Source organism: Heloderma suspectum, chromosome 14, assembly GCF_057233095.1.
Source record: "Heloderma suspectum isolate Gila_16-S chromosome 14, 16-S_ref, whole genome shotgun sequence".
In the NCBI taxonomy this organism is placed as follows: Eukaryota; Metazoa; Chordata; class Lepidosauria; order Squamata; family Helodermatidae; genus Heloderma; species Heloderma suspectum.
This window is the reverse complement of record NC_139471.1, coordinates 24,604,021-24,625,930: the sequence shown is the minus strand read 5'-3', so window position 1 is coordinate 24,625,930 and position 21,910 is coordinate 24,604,021. Positions and strand designations below refer to the sequence as shown.

General features: G+C 53.2%; 1 protein-coding gene across 3 annotated transcripts in view; it reads left to right on the top strand.

Annotated features, from left to right (window-relative positions):
- Positions 1 to 21,910, top strand: part of CCDC183 (coiled-coil domain containing 183) — a 34,441-nt gene that overhangs the window by 8,689 nt on the left and 3,842 nt on the right. The window contains exons 3-13 of one of the 3 annotated variants that reach the window (XM_084821460.1): positions 2,048 to 2,294; positions 2,776 to 2,853; positions 4,746 to 4,913; positions 8,032 to 8,136; positions 13,476 to 13,598; positions 15,492 to 15,620; positions 15,958 to 16,018; positions 16,907 to 17,007; positions 17,697 to 17,857; positions 20,937 to 21,102; positions 21,501 to 21,629. In XM_084821460.1, the coding sequence (XP_084677586.1) occupies positions 2,253 to 2,294; positions 2,776 to 2,853; positions 4,746 to 4,913; positions 8,032 to 8,136; positions 13,476 to 13,598; positions 15,492 to 15,620; positions 15,958 to 16,018; positions 16,907 to 17,007; positions 17,697 to 17,857; positions 20,937 to 21,102; positions 21,501 to 21,629 (1,263 nt within the window). In that variant the 5' untranslated portion in view covers positions 2,048 to 2,252. Of the gene's footprint in view, positions 1 to 930; positions 2,295 to 2,775; positions 2,854 to 4,745; positions 4,914 to 8,031; positions 8,137 to 13,475; positions 13,599 to 15,491; positions 15,621 to 15,957; positions 16,019 to 16,906; positions 17,008 to 17,696; positions 17,858 to 20,936; positions 21,103 to 21,500; positions 21,630 to 21,910 lie in introns of those variants that run through there. The other 2 variants (XM_084821461.1, XM_084821459.1) reach the window with 2 other exon arrangements.

Sequence of the window (21,910 nt, the reverse complement as noted above, 5' to 3'; positions counted from 1 at the left end):
GTGATAGAGAAAGCCCTGGCCTCTCTTGCTTATTCGTTACTCTTTATTGTTTCTTTTTTAAAAGCTTGTACCTGGAGAAAACCCTCATCTCTCTTGTTTATTTGTTTTTATTTATTGATTTGATTTGTACCCCACATTTCTAACACCCCCCCCAAAATGGCCCTCAAGGCAGCTTACAGGTATAATTTAAAATTGATTAAAACAATAAAATAGAATAAAAACAGACCAATGACAGAATAAATGAATGAATGAATGAATGAATGAATGGACAGCACCCAACCCAGCAGACCCGCTTAGAGGCCAAAGGCCTCTGTGAATAAAGCGGTCTGTACTTGCTGGCAGAAGGACACCAAAGAGGGAATGAGCCTGGCCTCTCTTGGTGGAAGTTCCACAGCCTGGGAACAGCCACCCTTTCTTGGGTTACCACCAAAGACACCTTTGAAGGCAGTGGTCTCAAAAGAAGGGCCTCTCAAGAAGATCTCAAGAACCAGGCAGGATTTCTTTTTTATTTTAAAGGCTTAAAATACACCACACATGGTACAGTGGTGAGAGTTTTGGAACAGGACTTGGGAGACCCACGTTCGAATCCCCACTTATCCCCAAAGCTCCCTGGGTGACTTTGGGCCAGTCCTGGACTCTCAGCCTAGCCTTGTAAGGAAAAAGTGGAGGGGAGGAAGCGGACTGTGTAAACTGCCTTGAAAGAGGGAAAAGAGAGGATACAAATGCAGCACAATTTATATATATATATATATATATATATATATATATACACATACACACACACACACACTTTTTAAAAACAACAACAATGACTTCAAGGTGGCTTACAAGGCAAAATGTCATAACAATTTATAAAAGTGTGTATAACAACCCACAATGTGTGAAGCAATAAACAAAGAGTTTATTGAATGAGCCAAGAGAAATCATGGAGAAACCACAACAAAGAGCCTTTATTGTTCCATAAGTCTCCATGTTCTTTCTGATGCAACAGACTAACATGGCCACTTTCTGGAAATTAGCAATAAACCCACAAACATTTTTCCTAAAACAACAGTCCTAAAAGGGAGCAGAGGCTATCAAAAGAAGAGGGCACTCAGGCAAAAGATGCCGTACCCATGTTTCAACCAACTGCCTGAAAGTATAAAGGGTCAGGGCCTGATGGACTTCTTCTGGTATGGTGGGTGCCCCTACAGAAAAGGCTCTGCTCTTAGTAACTAGCTGCCATGCCTCATAAGGCTGAGGGATCTAGAACAAGGTCTCAGATGCTGAATGCAGCACTTGGGGAGGAACAGATGGGAGAAGGTGGTTCTTAAGATTTCTAAATGTCCTACAGGGGTTAAAAAGCCCCCCCCCTGGAAACAAATTTGGAACCCCCTTTTCCTGTTACATAACCCAAGCTATTCCCCAGTGTCCAAGAGGAAATTAGAAGTATCCAACCCTAAATGAGCACAAACAGTTGCTGCCATTTGCCCTGCTTTTGCCGAGATGCGGAGGAGGTGGATGCCGAATGTGTGCATGGCGCTTTACAAAGGGTAAGAGGAAGGTCTCCACCCCAAGAAGCTTACAGTCTGGAAATGGACACAACAGGGAAGGTGGCAGCAGAGGGAGGCAGAGGGGGGTCCCAAGGTTTTGAACCTTGGATCAAAGGGGTTTCCATCAATGCATCTAACTAATCCATCGGTGGACAGCCTGATCCTATCCGTGTCTTAATTTTAAAATAAAAGCAAAGCTATACTGGGGAATGTTCCAGCCTCCCCTGACTTGGTGGTCCTACAGATGTGTTAGACTACAACTTCTGCCATGCCATGCTGGCTGGAGATATAGAAGTTGCAGTCCAACACACCTGGAGCGCTTTGAAGATAGGCCCAAATACTGTGCTGGGCTCTGGGGGCAGACAGGGGGCCTGGGGACAGTGAGGCGATGAGGGAGGGCGGCCACGGACTCCAGCCTACCCTGGGCCCCTGGCCTGCTTACCAGGACTGGGCTCAGCACTTTGAGACAGGATCACATGCAGGCCCGCTCACCCCGCCCGCGGCCTTTCCTCCAGCACCACGGACAGCGGCAAGGAAGCTGCCTTTCCAGCGGCGGGCCGACTCAGGACCTTGGAGAAGGCCGCCCCGCCCCATCTCTCGCCTCTGGGCCTCGCTTCGGCCTGACGCAGGCCCGGACGACACCTCCAGCAGGCTTCCGACTCGAGGCACGAGATCGGACTGTATCCCTCCAGGTTCCAAGTGACGGGTGACGCCTCTTGAATGGCCCTCCTCTTTGTCACCAAGCTCCCTGTGTGGAGAAAGGTAGCATCACAAGAAGTTAGAACCTCTCCCCTGGTCGGCTGGCTTTCCACGTGCAGGGAGTTGTGCGCGCGCGCGCGCATTGTTATTTTATTGTACTCACATAAGGGGGCACTCAAAAACAGCGCCTCTCGCCTGCTACCACCATCTCATACTTGGCGCGTGTGGGCCGCCGCTCCTCCTGCCCAGCGCGATGCAGGAGCGCTTCCCCCCGCGGCGTCCGCACAAGCTCTGCCCTCTCGCCTCGGCCAGGTTGCCTGGCCTGCTGTGCGCGCGGCGCAGGGGCCCGCGGCCCAGGCGGCTGCGCCCAGCCCTGCCCTGCCCCGGGGCTGCAGGGCCGCGCCAGGCCCCGCGAGATGGCCGGCCGGCCGGCCGCCCCCCGGGTGCGCGAGCGCGGGCGGGCGGGCGGTGGTGCGCGGCGCCGGCCCGCCTCAGCGTGGGCGCGCCTCTCTCTCTCGCTCTCTCTGTCCTCCGCGCCTCGCAGCACGACCACGTCACGATCAACAGGGCCTGCCGGGAGAGGAAGCGGCTTCGCTCAGCTTTCGCCGACTACTCCGTGGAGGTAATGGGCGGCCCGAGGCGCCCCCCTTATCCCAGCCCATTGGGCGGCCCCAGGGCTCTGCCCAGTCCGGGACCCGGGAGGAGGAGGCCCGCCTCCCTCTTTCTCAGCGAGAAGCCCCCGCCGCCCCGCGGCCGCCACGAGGGGTCCCGCAGCTCAGATCCGGGGCAGGCCCGGCCCAGCCACCTCCTACCAGCACATCAGAGCTCCGGCGAGCCCAGGGAGGCAGGTCCCGCCGGGGAGACGGGCGCTTCTGGAGTACCCCTGCCCCCACAGGCTGCCTGTCCCAGTAATGTCGTTCACTTCACTTATGATATTTCTATACCGCCCCATCGCAGAAGCTCTCTGGGTGGTTCACAAAAATTAAAAACCATTAAAACACATTATATAAAATATAAAAACCATTCACATAACGACATCAGACAAATAGCGCACACAACAACATATATCTCAAACAGTTTAAAAAGAATGTCCTCATGGAATGGGGCAGAATTCAGGGGCAGAGGACACACTTTGCATGCAGAGGTCCCAGGTTCGACTCCGGCCGTCTCCTGTTAAAAGGATCTTGGGCCGCAGGTGACCGGAAAAGGGCTCTGGGGGGCTCCGGGCGGCTCCGGGCCCGGGGGCCAAACCCAGCCCTCCTGGGGTCCTCATCCTGCCCTCTGGGGTTCCCCACTGGCCACGCCCCCGCCCCCCAACACTGACCGTTTGGCGACTTCCTGGCGTTTGTGCAGCTTCTTCCCCGTTACAGAAGGCTGAGGTGCCCCCCCTGAGCTGAGTTGCTGGCAGGAGGCGCGCCAAGCCTCGATATGCTGGCAGGTGGGCTCTTTCTGGCCCCGCCCACCACTGCGGTGTGGCCCCCGAGAGCTTCCCCGTAAACGAGCTGCGGCCCCGGGGCTGAAGGCGGCGCCCCCTCCCTGTCGTGGACGTGCCACGCTGAGCGGGCGGCCGGGCTCCGCAGTCGCAGACTGGTGGCAGAGAGTGGGCAGAGACGTGTCTTGCTGCCTCCCGCCACACGGAACTCGGGGCGCCCCACGACGCGGACTGGCGGGAGATGCCGGGCGGCGAGGGGGGGCTCCGGCCGCACGCAGCGCGCCGCTCGGGGAAGCACCGGCCGCGCGGCGTCCTGAGGACCGCTGCCGCAGACGGCTGTGGAAGGGGATGGGGCCGATCCGCAGAGGAGGTGCCCGAGGGCGCCTTGTGTGGCGGGCAAGACCGCTCCGCGCCCGCTCCGGACAAGCCCCTCCTTTCCGGGAGCGCCCGTGGGGGCTCGGCCGGGTGGCGAGGCGGCGGAGCCCCTGCTTGGCAGGCGGAGGGCCCCGAGCGGAACTCCCACGGCGGCGCGTTGCAAGGGCGGCCTCGGGGCTGGGCGGGGCCCTCTTGCTCCGAGCGACGGCTCGCCGAGCAGGCGGGCCCGGGCCAGATCAGCAGCGCGAGGCGGGCGGCATCAGCCCCCCGACGCGTGGGCCTGGGTCGCCCGTCGGGCCCGGCCGGTGCGGGCACTGGCGGAGGCGCGGCGGTCCCGGGCTCGCGGGGACGTGGACCAGCGCTTTCTAGCAGCGCCCTGCAGCGCCCTCCTTGCCCGAGCTTCGCTGCCACCCTCGCAGCGCCCGGCGGGGAGCGCTCGGCCCCGGCCCCGGCCCCGGCCGCGGCCGCCGTGCGAAGGGCTCCGCCGCGGCCCGGCCCGGCCCGGCCCGCTCGGGCCCCCCGCTTCCCGGAAGCCCTGCTCCGGCGGAGAGCGGACCCGCCGCGCGGCGTGCGGGCGAGGGACCGGCGCAGCCGCCTGCCGCTGGGCGCTCCCGGGCGCGCGGCCGGGGCGGCCCCGCAGGCGCCTGCAGCCGGCGCCCCGCCGCTCCTCGGCGCGCGCGGCCCACGCCCCCTCTCGTGCCCCGCAGCACGCGCGGGAGGCGCTGAGCAGCGACGTCTTCGGCCGGATGAACGCCCACAACGCCTTGCTGCACGAGGCGAAGCGGCGCGGGAGGCTCCTGGAGGGGCTGCGGCTGCGGCTGCGGCGGCTGCGCGACTGCGAGACGGCCGGCCCGGAGCCCCGGCTGCAGCTGCAGGTGAGCGGCCGGGCGTCGGGCGGCGCCCGCGGACGCCGGCGGCTCCCCTGGCGCTGGGGCGCTGGACCTGCCCCGGGTTCAGCCGGGGTCTAGCGGGGCGATCCGAGGGCGGCCTTGGAGAGCGCCTTCAGCGTTCCGCCGGGTCCGGGCTGAGACCCGGAGCGGAGCTAGCGCCCCACGGACGTCGGAGCCACCAGCCGCCCCGGGGTGGTGCCCGGGTGGGGGGGAGGGGGCGGGGGTCCCGGGGAACACATGGCAGGGGCCCCCTCAAGACACCTCTTCTTCTGGGCGCCATGAAAGCAACGCCCACGGAGTCGTCTGTGTCTGGTGGAAGGAGAGAGGGAGCTCTGAGGATCCAGGGAGTGGCAGGTCAGTTTCCGCCCCGACACCGACTGTCGAGGTGGACTAAGCCAAGGCCCGCTGCGGCTCACCTTCATCTCGCCCACTCATACTGACCAACCTTGTTGCAGATGCTGCTGGAATTGTTACAACATTGGGTCCACCAACATAGCCTTTGTCTCCCACCAGGGGGCATCACAGGGCTGGCTCCTGGCTGGCCCTTGGGCAGGATGCCCCCCCCCCGTGGACTCCTCCCTCAGAGAGGCAGCCTTCCCAGCTGCCCTTGCTCCTCCTCCTCCTCCTCCTTTTGCTCCCCTTTGCTTGCTTGGCAGGCGGAGAGCCAGGGAGCAGCTGGGCCGTGGCATCTTCCTCTCCTCCTCGCCACCGCCATTATCTGGGCCAGGGTGAGGGGCGGGGGAACAAGCAGGCCGCCATGGCAAAGAGGAGGGGTGACTCCAGGGGGCTCTGGTCGGGGGGGCTGCTGGGGCGTGGGCCCTCGGCCGGTGCCCACCCTTCCCTGGCCGAGACGAGAGCTGCGGGGCTTGTGTGCAGCTGCCCGTGAGGCAGCCCGCTGGTCTGCAAGTGGCCTCCTCCCAGTGAAGTACTCTCAGGCCTCAGCAGATTCTGCCCACTCAGGCTGACCATTCTGCCCACACGGGCAGGAAGGAGGCCAAGAAGGCTTCCTGTTCCACCAGAACTTCACTTGAGCAACAAGGTCTTCCTGAGTTCAGGTGTGCTCCTGTGCCTCTGGTGGGTCTTGAGTCCTGATTTCTGGCTAGCTGCTTGGTCCTGCCTCCTGCTCATTGCTCTGGTCCTGACTCCCCCTTTGGCCCTGACTTCAGGGCTGGCCCTACCATTAGGCAGTGTGAGGCAGTTGCAACACATGCTGAGAGGCGGTGGCAAAGTGTCGGAGGAGGAGTCCTGCGCCCCCCAAGTGAGCCTGCTGCCGTCAGGTGTGGTGCCAGGCCAGCCAGGCTTTGTATGTGGAAAGGGAGGGACACCCACCGTCTTGTCCTTTGCCTCAGGCAGCAACATTCCTTGGGGCTGCTTTCCTAGAGCACCTGGTCCCCTGCTCCTGGCTCACACCAGACTGCTGCTCCTGGCCCAGCCCCGGACCCTGTGACCAACAAGTACAAAAGCAAGGCAATAAAATGTTCTAAAAGGTTCAGTAAAAAGTAAAAGATAAAAACAACAGATTGAAACAGAAGTAGGGTGCCAATTATGAATCGCCACAAAAGAAGACATGCATTGCCAAAAAAGAGGACAAAAGAGGATGCTAGTTTGCTTAAAAACTGCATGTGGAAATTTATATGTCTAGTTGCAAATTTAGAAATGGTTATAATAATTTAAACAGATTAAATTATTATAATTTAAATAGAAATGTGGTGCATCTCACCATAGCATGGAAGGCCGTGACCGGGTGAGCTGTGTGCGCCTTGTTCAGTCTGCTGCCCAGGTGGGGTCAATGGGCAGCTTCAAGGCCCTTTAGCTCTTCCTTCCTTTGCTTCTTTTTCTTTAAACTAGAACTGAATGGGGCAGCCATTCAAACAGAGGATGCCTTCAAAATTGAGGACTCTCCTCTGGAAGCCTTTCAAACAGAGAACTGTCCTCCATAGAAGGGGACACCTAGCCTCAGCAGAAAAGGGGAAGCAAAGTTCCCATTTCATCATTCTCCATGCCTTAAACCCACTGGAGCAACAGCGTTTTCACTTAGTGGCTAAATGCCATCATGGAGGAGCCCAAATTAGCTTTCTAGGGTGGAGAAAACCTTCTAGGGTTCCATCGCTTGAGCACCAGGACTGAGCTGACAGGACTGTCCCCATATGCAGCACATCTGTGGGCACTGGGACACCACGCAGGGCCTTCACAGTATGTGATAAATACTCTGGATATTCTTGAGCGCTATGAAAAGCAGGAGTGGGAGTCTGGGTCCTTCCAGTCTGGGTGAACTCCAACTCCTGTCAGATCCAGCCAGCATGGCCAATAGTTGGGGGGGGGGCTTGGAGTTGTGGTCCAGCAACATTGGGATGGCCTGAGGTCCCCCACCTTTGATATAAATGCTATGTATTGATATTAGTATTCCTTTCATGCAAAATAATTGCTTCTGGAAATGCATTGGGGCTGCACAACATTTGATTGGTAGATTAATCAACCAAAGCTCTAGTTGATTAATCAGTAGAGCAGGGCCGATTTTAACCAAAGGGGACCCTAAATTAAGAGCACATTTCTTTTATGTCCTGGAGGCACTTTAATTCTGGTGTAGACAATGCAAGAACTTCCTTCATACCAAGAGTGATATGCGTTTGCTGGTGAAATTGCAATTAGCTCACAATATTTTTTCAAAAGATATCTATTATGGGGTTTGGGTGAAATGTGAATATATTTAAATGTAATTGATTGGTTCAAAGGAGAAGAGTTTTTACTTGGGGGGAGGGGTTCCTCAAAGGGCAAAAGGCCCTTGGGACTCATTCTACAGCTCCAGTTAAGACAAATAATTGAAAAAGTATGCATTTGTTTGTTTGTTTAGTTGAAGTGTTTTTATGCCACTCCTCAGCCCAAAAGGCTCCCATATAATCCATTAAATGACCCAGTCTCTTCTTGCAGGCTTACAATCTAAAAAGACATGACACGCAAGGAAAAAGGAATGGGGAGGGAAGAGGAGAAAAATTTATTTTGATAGTGAATATATTGAAACTCAGACTGTCTTTGTTATGGGGTACAGATGAAAAGTTGCTTTTCAAGCTTGCCTGGCCTTTGCTGGCTCTTTCCTGTGTCACAGACAATCCGCCAGCTGGAGAACAACATTGAGAAGATGCGTGTGAAAATCACAACTGCTGAAAAAACCTATATGCTGTATCTGAAGATGTTGGATGTGCTGAGAGAGGTGAGTGGGGGCTGTGGTGGAACTTTTGCGGGGTCAGGGGGAGGCAAATCTTCTTCGGCTGAGTACCCCTCCAATCCCCTGCTCCCCTTGGCAGGGGAAATCATATGGGGTTCCCAAATTCACTTGCTGCCAGATTTTGCCCACACACCAATTTGTGGTGCCCCATTTGTCCTCTAGGGCATTAAACGGGAGGGTGGCTATTTTGGACCATTTTTGAGAATGGGTCCACACAATTTTCAGGCTGGATCAGTGGTGGCCACCCTTTTGCTTTTCCCAGAATGCCCTGTTCCAAGGGGCATTCTTGGAGAAGAAACGGTGACTGACAGCAATTTGCTGCATTTGTTTGTATGGGTGGCAGGGAGGGGCCAGGTGGAGCAGCAAGTGAGCACGCAGGAAGGTGCCCCATGCCTCCAAATGTAGCCACCCACCCTCGGATGTGGTGGAGGATGTCATTCTGTCCCCAGGGCTAAAGGACGATTGTGCTGCCAGGCCAAGCGGCTTCTGTGTGTGTGTGTGTGTGTGGGGGTCATCTCATCCTTCATCTCAGGCAGCAAAATGTGTTCTGGCCCTTATTGGAGTCAGAAAGCGAGACTTGTTGGATCGTGAGCTGCACTGTTCTGTATTCTAGGGGGTACTGTGGGTTAGTTATTGTTTTTGAACCTTGGCAGCTCCTGTAGAATTGGGAGCAATGACAGTGAGTGGAGCTTCTGCTAAGCCCTCCCTTCTGTGTGTGCTGAATAAAGAACAATTGTGTTTGCGGCCTGCTGATTCTTGCCATCATTCCTACTACCTATACAACATTTTGTGGCGATGAAGGTGGGATTCTGTGAGCTATACAGGCAGCAAGGGCTGTGAATCCATTTACATAGCTAACTGGTAAGCAGTCAGCTAGACCCACTTAAGAACTTGAGCAACTCCTGTGCTTTTAAAAAAAGAGAATCAAAATCAAAATGGACATATTGGAGAGTTTGATGCTAGTCAAGCTGCTTCCTGCAGAATGGCTTTCATTCCATCCAGTAGCACATAATACAGCCCATGCTGAGCAAAAGAGCTGTGCTCTTAATGGTTTGTGGGCCACAGACATTTGCCATAATGAGATCCCTCACTGCTCCTGCCTCACCCCAAATTAAGACATTTGATGAACTTTAAGGATGACTGAAGATACATTTCTCACCAAATCTGTCAGTCATTGTGCAGAGATTCAAATTTCACAAACGGACACAGCAATCTGGAGAGGGCATTGCTGCTTGTATTGCAGAACTGCGTCCTCTTTCTCAACACTACAACTCTGGGATTTTCTAGAGGATACACTGAAGGATCCCCTTGTCTGTGGGATTTATGATGAAGCACTTCAATGATGCCTCCTGTCTGAGACAAAATTGACATTTGCAAAGGCTCAAGAAAAGGCATTAGCCAGTGAGACCGCATCACTATATGTTACAGTATGCAAGAGAGATGCAGAGGATGTAAATGCCATCCTGAGCAAGCAGGCTGAGAATTCTGGGCAGCATGGTCAACAGAACACAAGAAATGCACCCTTCATAAAATATGCAGATAGGCCCTGGCTTACCTATTCCTGCTCAGGCTGCAGAGTACCACATCTGTGCTCTCTGTGCAGATTCAAGCGTGGGCTCTCCATAGCAGTGGGTTTAGTTCATTCTCCACTTTGCTGCAGTTTTTACTGGAGATGAATCTGCTCCATCTAGGGAAACATGGGGCTTGAAAGCCCGTATTATCCCCAAGCTAGCCTGGGGCTCTCAGCAGGTCATGCAGCACTTTGTTGGTGTGGCTACTGGGTGGAGTCTCATCCACATCATCACCTAGAGAGCCTGTTCCTCTCACCCATTCCCTGTCACTCTCACCTTGTTCCATCCTTTCTGCTTTCTCTGGTGTGTTAGTGCCTGCCTCCCCAACTTATGCCCAATCCCCCCCCCATTTTTTTATTACTGTCCCTCTAAAACCGCTATAGCTCAATAGCAGGTATAGCTACTCCTGTTCAAATGCGCTATTTCGTGATAGTGCTATAGTGGGTATAGCTACTCCCGTTCAAATGTGCTATTTTGCAATAGTGCTGTCAGGGTATAGCTACTCCTGTTCAATGTGTGAAATGGTGGAAACATTGGGGAAACACAGGTGGCTTTATTGTTTTGCTTGGGCATGCTGGAGACCTTGGAGACCCATAGACAGTCAAAGAATACATCAGAAATTAGTTCCAGCCCTTCACAGGGTAGGACCATTCTGGAACTAATTCCAGTTCTCCTGCAAGGTAGGACTAGCCAACCCTGGCCTTCAGTCCCCCCAAATACCCAGAAGCCACCCTCCTAGGTCAAGAGGCACTGAAGTTATGCAGAAAGAATCACACTAACTAAAGGTTGGATAAATATTTAAGGTAAAAAGGGGGTAGAGGGAAAGAGAAGAATGGAAATAGCAAGTTGTAAAAAAGCCAAATTACTTATGCAAAACCCCTTAATAAGTAGAGAGTCTTGTAACCGCAGCCTCAAGCTACCTGGCCTATCCTTAAACATACCTAAGTCTGGGGCCCCCAGGATAGCATCCAGGACAAATGGAGACCCCATGCCTTGACCTCAGCCCTCTTTTAAAGCCCAGCCCTGGCAACCCAGGACAGATTTCTCTTAGCCAACCACCGGCAGCCCCTGGGTGGACCGCCCTTGCCTCCAAAGAGGCTGGACCGCCCCACTAAACCCGGCTGTTCTCTCTTCCCAATTAGCAGGGACTGCACCTGGCCTTGGGCAAAGGGCTGAGGGGCCTCCAGATAACATGCAGTCCCAGGTGGCTACATCAGACACGACGGCACAGCCTAATCTCAGGGTGGACAGCAGGCCGTCATTCTTGACAGGCACCATTGCTGAGCCACTGCATCGCTTGCTGGGAAAAGGAGTTCCATGGAAATGGACCAGCCAGCATGAGAAGGCTTTCCAGAATGTCAAACACATGCCGAGTCCAAATTCTGTGCTTGTACATTGTGATGAAACCACCCCACTAATCCTTACTACTGACACTTCTTCTTATGGGGTTGGTGCTGTGCTAAGCCATGAATTTCCAGATGGTACAGAGTAATAACCAATTGCTTATTATTCAAGGACTATGTCATCCACTGAAAGAAACTGCACAAATTGACAGAGAAGCCCTGGCTGTTATTGCAGGAGTCAAAAAGTTCCACCGCTATCTCTGTGGCCATGCTTTTGAAATATGCATGGACCACAAGCCTCTTCTAGGAACCTTCTCTCCTGGTGAGCCTGCTCCCTGTCACCTCGCATGCAGCACTGGAGCATTCTGCTCCATGCTTATGATTATACTCTTGTCTACAAACCAGGGAAGGGAATAGCTAACGCTGATGGACTGAGTCGGGCACCACTTCAAATTCCAGATTTTGTTGTACCTCCTCCACTGGAAGTCTTGATGTTCAAAGCCCTTCCTGACTTACCTCTTCAGGCTGATCAAATTGGTAGGCTGACTGCTCAAGATACTGTACTGGCTCATGTTTTAAACTGGAGATGGAGGGGATGGCCAGATGAGGAACTGCCAGAGAAATTTAAGCCCTTCAAATGCTGTCAGCATGAGATGTCTGTCCATAAGGAATGTCTGTTATGGGGAAACCATGTTGTTATTCCAGATAAGGGTTGTCAAACCATCTTGACCATGCCATATGCAGCTCATCCAGGGATCGTTTGCATGAAAGCATTGGCCAGGAGCTATGTCTGGTGGCCCGGTATTGACTCGGATATTGAAAAAAAGTGTAAATGAGTGGAGTACTTGTCAAGCCATTAGGCACAATCCACCTAAGGCACCTATCTTTCCATGGGAAGTGACCAAGAAGCTTTGGTCCAGAATCCATATTGATTTTGCAGGACCATTTTGAGGAAAAAAACTTCTTGGTTGTGGTAGATTCTTACTCGAAGTGGCTTGAAGTAGTCTTAGTAACATCACAAATAGGCGCTGTGACAATCACAGTACCGCGCCGCCTATTTGCCATGCATGGGTTGCCTGATACCATCGTCTCAGACAACGGGACCACTTTTACCTCTGCTAAAACATTTGTGGAAAAGAACCTTACTTGGGCTGTCATCACTGCACCTCATCATCCCTGGGCAAATGGCCAAGCTGAAGTTATGGTGCAGACCTCAAAAGATGCCCTGCAGTGCATTGTGGGAGGAGACCGGCCAACGCGCCTTGCCAGGTTTCTTGTTGCTCAATACGTTACTCTCTGCGTGACAACAGGCATCAGTCCTGCAGAGTGGCTTATGGGGCAGCATCTAAAAACTTGCCTTGACTGTCTCCAGCCAGACTTGGCTGAAGACTTGCAAGGCAAATGGGAGCAGGCTCTGGATGCTGCCTTCTCAGCTCCTGCCCTCCATTCGTTTGCCCCACAAGATCAGGTGTTTGCTAGGAGCTATGATGCTGGACTGTGGTGGGTTCCTTCCTCTATCACTGAGGTCACTGGACCTGTGCCATACAAGGTCCAGTGTGCAGATGGGGCAGTGTGGCATCGCCACGTTGACCAGCTGAGAGGAAGGTGCTCTGGCCAGAGTGAGTTGTCATCAGCAGACAGCTGCTGAAGATCTGTCTGGAACTGATGTGTTTCTCTCACTGCCAGTTGCAGCGCCAGAACCACTAACGGGGGAGCAAGACTCCTTCCCACAACCCCTACAGCAGTTGTGGAAAGAAACGTCATCTGAGCAAGCTGCACCTACTAGTCGAGTTCAGAGGCTGTACCGTCAAAGGGTTCCTCCTCGTTGGTTGGAAGGCTGGGATAGCTGGGGGGGGAATGTTCTGTATCTTAGGTGGCACTGGGGTTAGTTACTGTTTTTGAACCTCTGCAGCTCCTGTAGAGTTGGTAGCAGCAGCGGGTGGCGCTTCTGCTAAGCCCTCCCTCCTGTGGGCGCTGAATAAAGAACCGCTGTGTTTGCAGCCTCCTGATTCCGGCAGTCGTTCCTACTACCAATACAGCACTTCCATTCTTATGTTCAAGTGGCCCTAACCATGTCCTGAGGCGCTTAAGTTGACAAGGAGGAGGTGATGCATTGTCTGTAGAAGCCTTTTTGTTTGCCATGAACCAACAGCCAGTTAACTTTCTTGGGTGAGCCCCGAATAAAACTCTTAGAATAAAGAGTTTAACAACTGATTTTTAACATAAGATAGTAGTGGGGCTAATAATAACTCCCTCTTGTTTCTCGGTGCCCCTTTTTTCTCCACAATCTTGTCAAAACCTGAGTTCGCCATGAGAAGGAGTTGCAGGATTTTCTCCTCCCTCCCCATCTCTGCTTGGCGTTGCATTCCTTGGATGATGTTGGCCAAAGTCTCCCTCTCTCTGCCTATAGGAACTATCCCGTCTCCCTCACATCCTGGATGACCTGGAGCACAGGGTGGAAGTCTACGAGGTGGAGCTAAAAGGCATGCACCTGATGGGCATAGACACAGTGGAAGCCATGGAGGCAGCCAAGGTAAGAGGAGGATTCTATGACCCGGTGAGCCAAATTCTGAAACTTGCATAACTTGTGCCAATCACACATTTGGTTCTTCTACACGCTGTGTTCAGGGACCTATGGAAAAGGGACATGGAACAATGGGAGGGGGCTCTGAAGCTGCCCCCCCCAATATTATTCAGTCATCCCCTTTGATGTCTGAGATCCACATTCTTGTGCCCATCATAACAGCCAGGGGGTTGTTCTTTCTTTTTAAATAGAAGCAGAGAGATTCTTAGGAAGCTGCATTCTATGCCCCCATGACAGATTTGGTCTTGTTATTCCTGAATTTGAGTAGGGAATAGATGCAGCTTTGGGGAAGAATATGTCTGAACAGAAAAGAAGTTGGACCGAGGGTACACCTATTCATTTGTTGTTTTTGGCACGGGAGATCATTCAAGGGTGTAATCATAAACACGGTGACCAAGGAGCAAGTCCTGTTGAATTCAGTGGGGTTTATGTTGAATTACAGTGTGTGTGTGTGTGTGTGTGTGTGAGAGAGAGAGAGTAAACATGCTTACAAACCCACCCACCCGCAACATGCTAAGGAAGTTGTTTTCTTATGGCTGCAGTCCTACGCACACTAAGCAGTAGGGTCCCATTGAACTGAATGGGACTTACTTTTGAGCAAACGTGCTTAGAATTGCACCATATGTTCTGCTCTGTGGTCAGTGAAGCCCATTTAACGTAACTTCTTCTGTTGGATCTGTTGTGTGTTTAAGAACTGTTACTAGTGCTTTCTGATCAGTCTTCCCCAACCTGGTACTCTCCAGAGGTGTTGGACTACAACTCCCATAATTCCCAACAAGCATGGCTGGGGCATGATGGGAGTTGCAGTCCAACACATCTGAAGGACACCAGGTTGGCAAAGGCTGTTTTAGATCTTTGCAAATGTTTTATTTTGCTGCTGATTGTACTTTTTGGTTGTATGTACTGCATTACTTTGTCTCACCCTTTGCTGCTGGCTTTATCTTGGCATTATTCTGGGCTGTTTTTATCCTTGTTTATTATTTGTATTTTATGTTTTGGGACATGTACCCATACACTGCCCAGAGAACTCTGATTATCGGGCAGTCTAAAAATACAATGCATAAAGAAATAATAAACTCAGTACTCAAATGCAACTGTTTCCATGAGAACCAAAGTGCTAATAAACTTGATAGATCAGGGCTACAAAGGAAGCCAAAGGGTGGGAGAAAAATACTTTAGAAAAGAAAAGAATGATGATCTGTTTGCTTTTGTTTTTTAAAATTAGGAATGCAATGAGAATACTGAGGCCATGCTTGGCTGTTGAAGGATGTTTTGGTTGTGGTGTGTGAGCGAAATATGGAATGCAAAGGAGAGTGTTGTGCTTCCAACAGCAGATGGCGCTTTTGTCGATGAAGGCTGCCATCTTAGACCCACTTACCTGGGAGTAAGCACCACTGAACTCAATGAGACTTACTTCTGAACAGACCCATATAGGATTGCTTTGTAAATTGCAAATGACCTTACACTTCTGTACCTTAAAGAAGTTCTTATGCTGAGGTCATGGAAATACACAAATGTATTGAAATATAATTGCTTAATCCATTAATCAGTTGAAAGACCAGTGCTTACTTGACTGAGAATTTTTTTAATCGGTTGACCCTATTAAAAACAAATGGGGAGCGAATGTAATGTCTCACCATCTGAAATGCAGAGAGATGAATACTAACCCACCTTATAATGAAGTGTGATATATATCAGCATTATCTTGTACCCTGTTTGGGTCATTATCCTGGATCAGAAGTTCAGCCTTCAGCCCCTGGGAAGAGGGAAACAGATGCATGAACAGGGTGAAGTGGAGCCCTGCTTCTTCCCACACACTCATCCCAGGCCATGGTGTTGCAGGCGGACATGGCTAACGCAGAAAGCGAGCTCATTGCGGAGAAAAAGTTCAGGGAGAATTCGCTGAGCATCCAGAAGAAACAGATTGAACGGATCCGTACCAAGGATGCTAGCGAGAGGCACCGGAGGATGGTGAGTTGTTCCCTGGAGTAGTGGGAACTAAAATGGGTGGAACAAGCCCAGGGAGGGTACTGCAGCCTGCTGTGATAGCTAGTGGAGCTTCCATATGTAGGGGCAGTGTACCTCTGAATACAGATATATTCATGGCAAAGAGCAGGAGAGGGTCATGTCTCCTTCCTGTCCTGCCTTCTTCTGGTCCTGGTTGTAGCCTCCTGCCCTGCTTCTCTTGGTCCCTGCGGGAAGCAGGCTGATGGAAGAGATGGACCCCTCTGAGTCTGCTCCAGCAGAGCTCTGGCTGTTGTGTGTCTTCCTGGCTCCCCTGTGATTCACGCCTTCCATCTATTCTTAGCAAGCCCGGAGAGATATGAACATGGACTTCCCCAACCTCACTGGCCGTGAAGGACTGAGAGGTAAGGATGCTGCACAGCCTCCAGGCTGTGCAGAGGCCACCAGTGGGGCTCCAAGTGTCGGAGGGCCTTCGGGCAAGGGCCCCTCCATGGGCCCCTCCTCGGTGAGGCGACCATCTCACCACTGTGGTCTCCAGCTGCTCTTGCTGCTCCTCCTCCTCACGGCCACCACTTCCTTGCTCGATAGGCGGCATCTCCTGCTCCCCACTGCCATTATCTGGGCCAGGGGCAGGGCCAGGGGAACCAGCGGGCCGCCATGGGGAAGAGGAGCAGCAACTCCAAGGGGCTCTGGTCAGGGCCCCCCCACAGGGCTGTGGGCCACCGGCAGGTGCCCGACCAGGCCGACCCTTAATGCCGGCCCTGGAGACCACCATCCAGCCATCCATCTCCCTGAGCCGGTCTGGTCCTCCCAAATCATGAAGATTCAGCCAGAAGGGCCAGTGGCTCGTTCTTCCTCGGCCTTGCTTGGTGCTTTCCAAACCAGCATCTCTGCAGCACAGCTGTTGAACCTCTTTCAGTCTGAGGGCTGAATGCCATTTCAGAGAAGCTCTCGGGGGCCGCATCCGGTGGTGGGTGGGGTTGAAGGCAAAGGAGGTGGGGCCAAAGTACCAAAAATACCTGCCTACTAGCGTAAAGCGCTTCCTGCCTGCGCCTCCACCTTCGGAGAGGCGTTTCAGTCTTTTAGAATGGGGGGAAACTGCACAAAAGCCAGAAAACTGCCAAATGATTGTTGGCTGGGGGGAAAGGGGCAGCCACCTGAGGAACCCTGGAGGGCCAGATTTGGTTCCTGGGCTGAGGTTCCATGCCCGTGCTCTAGCGGGGCTTATTGGTTGGAGGAGCTGCAGACTGATTTCTTCCTGGCCTGTTTGTTGCTTCCTCCGATTCTCCCAGGTGGGAAGCTGGAAGCCTCCAAGGCTCAGATTGAGTACCAGGGCCTTGTGACCACCGAAGTGGACAAGATTAAATGCGCTGTCCAGTGCTCCCATCTCTGGGTATCGTACTTCTGTGCCCCTTGGGGCCACATTCGGACATGATATTTGTACATTTGGGTTTCCCTGTTCCTCCCACCCCTTGGTTCAGGTTCCTGCAAGAGGCTGGACCCCAAGCAATAAAACTACAGATTGTTCAGACTCCAGCATGGGCTACTTAAGTCCTGATCAAATACAATTATATTGTTTGGAGTGGTGAAAATATGTGGCTTGGTGCGTAACGCTGAGTGAGACGGGGTGCAAGGTGTTCTTGGGGGAGGGATCTCAGCCCAGTGGCAGACCCCTGCTTTGCATGTTGAGGGCTCCGGGTCCAAGCCCCAGTGCCTCCGGTTAGGGGGACCAGGTCGCAGGTGATGCTTTTGCTTTCTCTGCTGGAGACCCTGGAGACCCACCGGCAGTCAAAGGGTACTACGGAAACTCTGTTGTTTTCGCCGGGCATCGCCTGAGCCGCCCGCCTGCATTTTGAAATGGTACTTGGAGTGTAGCTAGGAACGTTGAGGCAAGCAAGCCCAGCAGCTCTGGAAGAACGGTGGTCCTAGAAGGTTGCCCCCTAGGAACTCCCAGCATCCTCAGCGAAGTGAGGCAGCCCACGGCTCTTCAGAGGAGACGGCAGCCCACCGTTAAAGCCCAACGTTAAGCATTGCCATGAAAATGCAGCCCTGCTTTCCAACACCTCTGCCTTTCCCTTCCAGGATATTGCTGGGAGGTTCATGGCCCAGAAGAAGTCCGAGGAGAACCTGCAGCAGCAGATCGCAGAGTCTGAGAAAAAGCGCAGAGAACTGAAGGCCCAGTTGAAGGAGCTGGAGCTGGAGCGGGCGGAGCTGAAATTCCACCAAACCCCAAGCTCCATCAGGTATCCATCGACAGCTTTTAGCGCTGCCCAGTGGAGTGAGTAGGGGAGAAAAAAAAGTGCCTCCAATGGGTACTCTTTAGTATTGGTCTTTATAGCTCCATCCCATTCCTCTTCTAACTGCATCTATTTAACCGCCACCTTTGGACATGAAGTGCACAATAAAGAAAAGGCCTCTGAGCATGTGCAGAATCCCTTCCCTCATGATGGGGACAACTGCTGCCTGTCCCTGGACACTTACAATTAAGGAGCCATGGGCTTACTTTCTGGGGCTGAGGACAGGAAGCCTCTTAAATTAAGTGCAGATCCTGACAGCATTTGGAGAAGACAGTACAGCTGAGGAAAAGAAGTTTTAAAATCAAAATTACAATGGTGTGGGTTTTTTTAGCATCATAAAATATACGGTGTGTGTGTGTGCGCACATATGTCGTTGCATGACAACCTGTGCATACGCAGCAGCCTGGCCCAACCTGGTGTCTTCCAGAGGGTGGGTACCACAACTTCCGGCATTCCTGGTCATTGGCCATGCTGGCTGGGAATGATAGGAGTTGCAGTCCAACACATCTGGAGGGCATGAGGCTTCTGAAGGCTTCTGTGCAGTCCATATTCCAGCTATTCTGTGTATGTCATTGTGAGAGGCCGTGGAGGGGTGGATGCTTGGCTGGCCCCCCTGACAGTAATTCCAGCCCTCCCAAAGGAGGAGGGAGCCAGCTGCCGCATGCAGCTAGTGAGTCCAGGCAACAACGGGCGAGACAGAAGAACAGGGGAGGCACCGAGGAGTCCCGTTTATGAAGCCAAGCAACATGCAGACAAGCTTTCTGTTGGGGACGCTAACTGAGACAGGGAATATCTTTGCGGAAACCATAGCCTCCATGATGAGCCAGCTGTCTCTGGTTTAGCACCTAGCTGGAAACATATTTAGCGTTCTCGAAGAACTGAAACAGACTAAACATCTCTGAGAGGCATTATTATTCACAGCTTCTCACAGTAGTCTGTTAGGCTGCAATCCTATCCAGGCTAGGCGGGAAAAAGTCCTACAACTCCCAGCATTCCCCAGCCAGCAGTGGGCTTTTGTAGGACTCTTTTCTGTCTAAACATGCGTAGGATTGCACCTTTAACCTTTTAAGTGTGTGTGTGTGTGGGGGGGGGGTCCCTCTCGTCCAGCATCTTCCTACAGTGGCCAGCCACATGCCCCAGCGGGAAGGCTCCAGGCAGGCCAGGGAGGGCAGCCGCCTTCTTCCCCTCCTGCTCCTCAGGAATTGGTCTGTTCTTTTCTCCCTCTGGACCATTCCTAATAATATAACCCGCTATACCAGGGGTGTGGAACCAGGGGCATGTCAGATGTTCTTGGACCACAACTCCCATCAGCCCCAGCCAGCACAGCCCAAAGGTTAGCAATGATGGGCACTGTATTCTCCAAGTTCTCCACCCTTGCTCTATGCAGAGCTCTCCAGGGCGAGCTTCAAGTGGGCACAGGTGATACAGTTGGGGTGGGGGGGGTGTCCTGCCAGGACTGAATCAGACTCGGTGTTAGAGCTGTGGGGCGCTCCAAAAGACAAGGTGAAAAAGCAGGCTAATGGTCAGGCACAAAGGTCTCAGTCCAGTATGGGATCGGGATGAGGCAGGAGTGGTCAAGGTGAATGCAAAGGTCAAAACACAGTTGAGCAGTCAGCTACAATACACCGTCCAGGAGCAGAGTCAAGCAGGAGCCCAAGGGGCAGTAGCACAGAGGGTCAATCGCAAGGCAAGGCCACGGATACATGGCACTGGAGCTGGTAGAACAATGTTGTTCCAGCACTGGCTAGGCAGAAACTGAAGGCTTATGTAGCCAGAGCTTCCTGAACCCCACCCACGGCTCAGCTGCAGTATGCTACAGGCCCTCTGGCTAAAGTCTTACTTGGGAGGAGGGTCTTACTCCCAAGGAGTCCTTTCCTCTTGACAAATGCTCCTTTGTAGTTGAGCACTGCTTCTCAGAGAAGCCCTACTGGCCTGGCTCTTGAGGCAGAGACACTCTCAGGGGCTAGGTGGTCACCCAACCTCTGTCTCTCCCCTCCTCCCGCGGGGATGGAGTAGCAGTGATCTCCCCTGAGGGCCCAGGCTCCCCAGATCTCCTGCCATGATGGTCTCCTTGGCATTGTCTGTCTCTGGGAGCTCTAGCTCCTCAGAGGAGTATCCCTCCAGTGCAGGCATGACAGGTGGGCTATAGCCCAATGGTTGAGCAAGTGGGGGACAGAAGACCCCTGGCTGAATCCTCAGCATCTCCAGTTAAAACAGAGAGGCAACCATTTCCTTGGTGAGGGCTACTTACCCTTGTGGGCAACCTGTCACAGGCCACATGTTAGCAGTGGGAGGGCTGAAGCTAAAGGTGGGTGGGGCAAGAGTCAAAAGTGGGTGGTATACCCTTCTCTCTTTCTGCCACCCCCTTCTCTCTCTTTCTGCCACCCCCTTCTCTCTCTTTCTGCCACCCCCTTCTCTCTCTCTCTCCCTCCCCCCCTCTCTCTCCCTCCCCCCTCTCTCTCCCTCCCCCCCTCTCTCTCTCTCCCTCCCCCCCTCTCTCTCTCCCTCCCCCCTCTCTCTCTCCCTCCCCCCCTCTCTCTCCCTCCCCCCCTCTCTCTCCCTCCCCCCCTCTCTCTCCCTCCCCTCCCTCTCCCTCCTCCCTCTCCCCTCCCTCTCCCTCCTCCCTCTCCCCTCCCTCTCCCTCTCCCTCTCCCTCTTTCTTCTCACACAGTGGGCTGCCAGGAAAGAGACAGACCACTCTTGCCAGAGGCTTGAGCTGATCACATGCAGGAGGCTTTTGACCTGAGTTGCAGGCCATGGGTTGCCCACCCCTGAGTTAAAAGGATCGGGCAGCAGGTGGTGGGAATGACCTTTCCTGGCTTGAGATCCCCAGGAGCTGCAACCAACCAGAGTGGCCAAGGGGGACAAATTATCCGACCCAATAAGGCCTACCTGCTATATCCATATGAGAATGCTGGACACTGTAACATCTTATCTTGCGCTTTTCTTACTGTTTACCTCAAAGATGTGTGGGGAGCGGGGAGTCACGTGTCCCTTACTTACAGCCTTCTGAATTCCCTCCCAGTTCTAGGAAGTTAGAGGAGGAGCTGAGGAAGGTTCTGGAAGAGGAAGAAGAGAGGCTGGCAAAAGTACAGACCCAAGTGTTCAAGAACCAAGACCTTCTCCTCCATTTTGAAAACGGGGTCAACAACCTCATAATGAGGCTGTGTGGCATCACCATTCCCGGACAGGTATGTTGCACCGTCCAAATGCTCCCTCCTGCCAGCAACCTCACATCCGTTAGGGCAGCGATCCCTCAGCTGTGCGCAGCAAGACAGAGGTGCCGTAATGTACCATGGGGAAAGGAAATCAAGCATATCATTGCAAGCTGCCATGAACCCAAAGCAGCCACTCACAAAGGAGGGTGCCCGCTGCATCTCTGTATGACGGACCACTCCAGACTTTTCTCCCCATGCCCAGATCAGAAATGAGGCCATTGACAGCAGACCCTGTTCTGACTGGGGAGAAAATGTCTTTCCAGAATTCTCGTTTAGAAAGCTGGGAGAAGACGTGATAGGCTGGGCTTCAACTGTAGCTGTGGGGTGGGAGAAGTCTCCCTCTGGATCAAAACCTCTCCATTTCATCCTAGGAGGACTCTCGCATGGAGACGGGAGATATGTTTGACAAGCTGCAGTTCTGCGAAACCAAGCTGCTGCATTTGATCAAAACGATGACAGAACTGCCCTCCTATGACTTCAGCCAAGAAGAAAGCAATGAGGTATGCATACCCTCCAGCCCTCTGCACAAAGCCATGCTCTGGCAGCTGGAAGCAAAAAGACAAAAAAAGTAACACTGCACCAGGAAAAGCTCCATCTTACCTGTGTGAGCTGTGTAAGGTGCACATGTTAAGAAAATGTACTTAAATCTGTCATGACCCCCAGCCCTCGGGCCTTCCGATGTGCAGCAGAGGACTCTGATGAGCATGAGACATGGGCTACTTCCTTGTGGGTAGGACAGTTGGCGCCTTGTCTGGGGCCCTGCCAGCCAGAGGACACAGCC